The 7,138-nt window shown below is 34.6% G+C and overlaps 1 protein-coding gene across 1 annotated transcript in view; it reads left to right on the top strand.

Annotated features, from left to right (window-relative positions):
* LOC106458993 (5'-nucleotidase-like) overlaps positions 1–7,138 on the top strand; it is a 75,611-nt gene that overhangs the window by 57,716 nt on the left and 10,757 nt on the right. Inside the window, exon 5 of the mRNA XM_022385730.1 lies at positions 2,188–2,395. Within this exon, the coding sequence (XP_022241438.1) occupies positions 2,188–2,395 (208 nt within the window). The remainder of the gene's footprint in view (positions 1–2,187; positions 2,396–7,138) is intronic.

Raw genomic sequence — 7,138 nt, 5'->3', positions numbered from 1 at the left:
TATATATATATATATATATAACCTGCTATTATATGCTATGGAGAACAAAGGCAACTAGAACGAAACAACTTCAATAGCATTTAAAGAAATTAACTGAACAAAAAAAAAATTAAGTTACTAAATATGGTGGAAAAACACCAAAAATGCAGATACGCTGTGTCCACGCGTTACAATCCAATTACATCTCTGCATATCACTGAAAAATTGCCGAAACGCAAAATCTCCTGCATAACCGTATAAGGTGGGATTCGTTCGAAATATTGGTACGGCTGAAAACTTAATCCAAACAATTTGTCATCCAATCATGAACTTTCCTCAATAATAAACATTAATAAAAAGCTACATCGTTACGGTAAAGATATCTGCATTTATTTTTAAAATACTGCCATTATTTTCTCACACTGCAATTGTATGAAAAGGTACAGGTACAAACGAGTATTACCTTTCATAAAATGCTTTAAACAAACGTAAACCATCACGTATTACCTTTCATAAAATGCTTTAAACAAACGTAAACCATCACGTATTACCTTTCATAAAATGCTTTAAACAAACGTAAACCATCAAAATCGAACCATCAATTTATTATGAATATTCATTGTGTGTGTTTGTTTTAAGCGTAAAGCTACGCTATGGGCTATATGCCCAATACAAGGACCGAACTCCGAATTTTAGCGTTATAAGTCCCTGGGCTTCATCCTTTCGTCATGGCGGCTATACTGAAATGTATGAATTTGTCTAAAGACATAACTAAAATCCCGAAAAAAAATTACTCTTTAAGCATGAATATTTTAGGTGAAAAACATCATATTAAATTACCTAATAACTGGATTATTACAGGAACTGGAGACTGTAAGCAGATTTTTCTTGTTGTTTTTACTCTGCTTAGTCATAGTTCAATGTTAAGTGTTAGAGACACTAATGCGATACCATCACTTGTAACTTAACATATGCTAATTTTATGCATAAGAGAGTGTCAAAATAATGAGCTTATTCTTCTTAATACTATATGTAGTAGTAGTATTTAGTAAGTAGATTGAATAATATGGGTGTTGGGCTGAGGATTCTTTTACAGTAGGTGTCTGTGACTTGGTGGGGTAAATTCAAAAATAAACGAACAGCACGTAATCCACTTGTTTTCAAAATAATATATATATATTCGAACTAGTTAAAGGTAAGTACAACAAATTAGTTACACTATAGGGATCATAGACATATCATAAACAGTATATAGTTCTCTTCTTGTTGTCAAAAGTCCACTTAGACCTATTCAGTTGCTTTAGAATTTCAGTTGACAAGTCGAACTACCTTTCTCTATTTCTTTCGCACTAGTATTCTGTGTTTTGTTCACTTACAATTATAGCGTGAGCTACCACATTCGTATACTTCTCTTCCGGTAATCGTCTGGTCCTCGTACTTCAGATATCGTCTGTTTCTTTTGTCAAAGTGAACTCAGGCTAGTTCAATTACTTTAGGACTCGATTTGATGGAATAAACTACAGTTGTTATCTTTTTTGAAACTATTAGTTTTCCTCTAACATATTAATCGTTAAGCCTATATTAACCGTTATGCCTTTCACTCCTACGGCATTTAACTTTACGTTTAACTTTTCTTTGGACGAACTTCTACTTCCCTTGACTTTACTTTCTCGTCTGCTCTCTCTGTATGCTGTTCCCGCTCATCTCATACTATTTATATATTTATCACTTAATCGTCTGCTTGCCTTCTAGAAATTTCTATATCCTGGACATCAATAAATTTCACGCGACGTTCGATAGCCTCAACATCAATGAATTATAAACACAACTTCTGACAATTATCTGCTTTTAACTCTCTTATTATGAAAAACTAAACAATCATAAAATATTAACTCACAAAATAATTAATACTACCTACACTAAACAATCTTTTATATCATGACAGAGAGAAATATTTACGACAATAAATACAAACTACCTCTCTGAAAATTCCTAATATTTAGGTGAAATCATCTTTATCGAATAATTTAATTCATTTTCTATCTTTACATCAAACACGGATATCTAATATCCTATATGGTGTCAAGCTGGTAATGACATCCTGCATATATAATTATACATGGTATATTTAAAATATATTGCAATTCATAGCTATTCTTAACCTCTAACTTTTGAATAGTTATAGATCTATCCAAGTAATATATTCAATACATCATAGGTAATCCACCCTCGTCAGAAGAAGCAGAAGACACCTACCCGGTAGTAGTGGAAAACCTGAGTGGTAATAAGGCTTTAGTCGTTCAAGATTATGCATTCGGAAAGTACCTCGGGTACCTTCAGGTGGGCTTCGATAATAAAGGTCGTGTGATGTCGTGGAATGGGAACCCCATTCTTCTTGATAATGAAGTAGAAGAAGGTAGGTTAAGCATAATTAACAGAGAAGGAGGTTAGTGATAAACACATTAGATGCAATTGTGCCTTACCATACATTCTTACTTTAAAACTATATTTGTTTTACATATAAAAAAACTGTAAAAACTCTCAGCCTTTCAACATTCGTAGCGCCATCTCTTGGTTGTATCTAATTATATTCTACATTCTAAATCACGCGATGCTATAAAAAACATGATAAAATAATATCAATAACATAAAGTGACCAGAATATATCGAATTTTGGGATCAGTGTCCAGTTTTAGAGCAGTGTCTCCGAAAGAAAATCATCTTTGAAACTGTCCCCGATTAAGCAAAATAGAGGGGCGAATTACTCTTTCTGTGCACGTGCCTCACAGTACATTATTTTGACAAACATTTCTAAAATTTCACTATTAAGCCATATTGACCTATTTATGTTTCTTTGTATCAGTTTCACAACACTTTGAACTGAATATCAAAACTGTGTATCGTCGCTAAGATAAGGTTTTGAAATTTCTTGATATTGGACATATTTTATATTTAAACTTTAATCTCTGCTACTGAGATAGTGCCACTAATTTTGATGGAATACATCCGGTAACTTTTGTAATATTAAGAAAAGTGTTGTACTTTTGGGAATAAATTATAATGATGTAAGTATATATATAAATTAGCATGCTTTCAAGCAACTTATGAAATCCAACTTTTTAAATTTATACTTCCATCAAGTTACGGTCTATGACTTTCTAGAAAAATAGTGTATTGTTAAAATATTTCCATGAGCAATCATCTTTACTCTACATGAAATAATCAAATTTATGCTGTTTTCTCCTATCTACATTGCTTTCTTTAAAGAGAAATATTAAAGTGTCATTACAGTGGTTTTTGTCACTGTGTGATATGCGGACATATCATCATCGGTATAGTGAGAAACAAACACACTTTTTTATTACTGTTAGTTATAACCTTTACTCTCTGTCACGAGTGGATGTTATCAAAGAGAATCTTGAAATCTCCTACTTCCTATATTTCCTGCCTTGAAATGTACAATCCATCGGACACAAAAATGTTTTCAGTCCTACAGCACAGAACGAATTTCATCCGGGCATTTTTGTTTTTCACAAAAGATTTTTCTTTTTTACCACCTGAAACTTTCCAGCTATTAAAACTCAACCGTAAAAAAAACTAGTGCGTCAAGATCCTATAAATCTGCTATAGTATTCAGATATTAAATATTATCATTATTAACTTTAATGATAATATTTAAAATGTAAATAGTTTAACTTCAAAATAAATTTCACTTGATTGTTTATTTACCTTTTGCACACAATGATGTCAAGCATACATGTCCAAATTTGTGAACTGTGTATCAGAGGAAAGGCAAACAGTCCATAGCACCCTCCGCCTGCAGTGTCTACTCTTAACTTTTACACAACATCCACAGCTGTAATTGCAAATTACGTCTCGAACCCAAGACCCTCCGACCCCTAGCATGATACGTTAACCTCTAGGTCACGCTCGGGCCAAAAGAATTTTTAACATTAACCATTCTAAACGGTCTACAGTAAGAATTATGACTGTGTAAAGATAACATCGAGCAGATCGTGTTCTTCCTTCAACAATAGAGACGCTTGTTTATTGAATAATGATAAACAACTATTTTGAATCAGGCTGTAAGTTGCGTTCAGTCTGAACAGTAAAACCCTTCAGTTCGGCTCTAAATAATTAAATATTTACACCTTTACTTTCTGTCATGAATGGATGTGGTAGTTGTAGGTCATATTATAACTAACCGTAATAAAGAAGTGTGTTCGTATGACCTACAACTACCACATCCATTCATGACAGAAAGTAAAGGTTATAACTAACCGTAATAAAGAAGTGTGTTCGCTACCACATCCATTCATGTCAGAGAGTAAAGGTTATAACTAACCGTAATAAGAAGTGTGTTCGTATGACCTACAACTACCACATCCATTCATGACAGAAAGTAAAGGTTATAACTAACCGTAATAAAGAAGTGTGTTCGTATGACCTACAACTACCACATCCATTCATGACAGAAAGTAAGGGTTATAATTAACCGTAATAAAGAAGTGTGTTTTTACGACTCTCAATAACGCCCACCGGGAGGGCGAGTAGACAAGAGAAATTTCCCCGGCACTCACGGACTCGAATGGAGCCCTGGGGAAGGTTATATATATACACATGTCTGGTCAATGTGTAACGATCATTAAACAACAGACAAGCAACAACAAAACTAACTTAATCTCATTCAGCATCGGTTGTGTATCCTTTCACTATTTCTACACAATCTTAGTCACTGTCATAGAAGAGGAACTAGCATTTAGCAAGTAGAAGCTGACAGATCTGGAAGGGGGATACTTCCCCATGGACATTAACCCTCAAGGACAATATCCTCATGCCCAAAGAGCATAATAGTACATTATCCCCATGCTTATATTTTTATTGAACAATTATATACAGTAAAAAGTGTATACATTTTTCAAGGAAAAATAAAGTACATTTTGAATAAAGCAACCGTGGTTTCTGAAAGTTGTTATTCTTTATAAAAAAAACAAAACTAGATAATGTTTATAAACCTTTTAACCATAGGGATAATATCCTGTTATACACTTTAGGTATGCGGATATTGTCCTACAGGCCCAATGAGCATGCGTGTAATGTTCAATGATAATGTTCTGTAATCTTAGCTCTCACTATGAATTTTACCAGACAGAAGACCGGGAAAGTGGGTTTTTAACTCACGCAATTAATTAATTTAGTGTATGTGTTGTTGACCTTACCTGAGCCCTACAACTGATAAAAATATAAATTAATTTAGCGGTTAAAATAAATTTGTTTAATTATACAAAAGTTTGACATGTTTACAACACAGTGTCTTGGTCGGTTTTCCATAAAACATTCATGAATAAAGTTACGTCCGAGTAGCCCAAGAGTTGGCGGTGGGTGGTGATGACTAGCTGCCTTCCCTCTAGTCTTACACTGCTAAATTAGGGACGGCTAGCGCAGATAGCCCTAGTGTAGCTTTGCGCGAAATTAAAAACGAACAATAAAAACAAACTCTATAGAGTCTAAAAATATTCTGTGATTTCTACAGTAAAGATTCGATTAGGAACAAAATAAAAGTAATAAAACTAGAACCTTACTAGTGTTGTGCATGTTACGAATAGGTACCGTAATAAGCGAATTGTAAAACAAGTGCTTACGAGGAAAAAATATATAAGAATTAAAGTCCTCATCTTTGCAGAAACACGATGATCAAACTTGTACGAAAAATCTAATGTACACAAACGAAGAAAAGCTGCACTTAAAAACACGTGACGTAAGCGCTTTTCTAAAAACATTGGTTGATTCGTCTATGAAACATTGAATAGGATTCTTCATTGCAGGCAGTTGTGGTACCGTGTATACCCAAGTGTAGTACACTACATCTTAGAATAATGTATTATACTACAAATGTATAAATCTGTAGTAGCTTTAACAAACTTTTGTACAAATGTTTATTATTAATATGACGCGTTGGTTTCTTGAATTTCTTTTTGTGTTTATTTCATTTCCCAGAATGTTTTGTTGTTCATTTTTCATAACGAAAAACAGGAGGAAAAAAAAACAGAACAGTCAACCAATTTTCATGTGACAAACCTGTCTTTAATGATCATTATATTCTACGTAATTTGACGTTTGATAAGGTAAAAGAAAAAATGTCACATTGGTGAAAGATCTCTGAGCATCAGATGCATCTTTATTCTGGATAGGTATAGGTTCTAATCTCCGTCATGAGCAGTTGTGATAGTTGGGAGCAGGGCCGCCGAGAGTTTTCATGGGACCCTGAAAGGATTGGTATCCGCCCCCTCCTCTCCATCAATTTCTCCCCTCCTTCACAAACATGGAAAAGTAAACCGGCATACACGGTACTAAGTTAATCTGACTTTGTAGTATACCCATCAGCCAATAAGGGCATAGTCTTATGACATGAAAACATTACGATCACATGATGATCAAACGAAATAGCAGCTTCAATGATGGTGAGGTACTGTTAAACTAAGACATATTACATTATTTATTGATTTTTTATAATTAAATACCGCCTTTTAGTGTGTTTATAAAACTGTAACCTATCGTTTTGAAATTAAATTGCCATTAAATATATGTATTCACATGTTAAGGGTCTGTAGCAGTAGTCACAATCGATACTGATTTTATTTGTTCAGTCTTTGCTGATCAGGATCGCCAGGATTGTCTTTGCTGATCAGAATCGCCAGGATTTCAGTCCAAAATGCCGTCGCCTCAGATATTCATGCTGTTGTCTCTATAGAGTCGGGCCCGGCATGGCCAGGTGGTTAAGGCACTCGACTCGCAATCTGAGGGTCGCTGGTTCGAATCCCCGTCACACCAAACATGCTCGCCCTTTCAGCCGTGGGGGCGTTATAATGTGACGGTCAATCCCACTATTCGTTGGTAAAAGTGTTGGTACGTCCGTAACTTATCATACTTGACGGAGATTAGAACCTCTAACTTACCAGAGTATAGAAACGTGTTTGTATGGCCTCCAACTACCACATCCACACCTGCCACTTTTTGAGCGATTTCCTTGTCTTTGCCAAACCCAGCATGTCCCAAAGCAATTATCTTGTTAATCCCTTGGTTTTGCAAGCTGTTGACTTCTTTCCGTAAGCATTCCACTTCATCTGTAAACACCAGATCTCCTAAAGAATACAACAAA

Source organism: Limulus polyphemus, unplaced genomic scaffold (genome assembly GCF_000517525.1).
Source record: "Limulus polyphemus unplaced genomic scaffold, Limulus_polyphemus-2.1.2 Scaffold25, whole genome shotgun sequence".
NCBI classification, from domain to species: Eukaryota; Metazoa; Arthropoda; class Merostomata; order Xiphosura; family Limulidae; genus Limulus; species Limulus polyphemus.
This window is presented reverse-complemented; position numbering and strand designations above follow the sequence as displayed.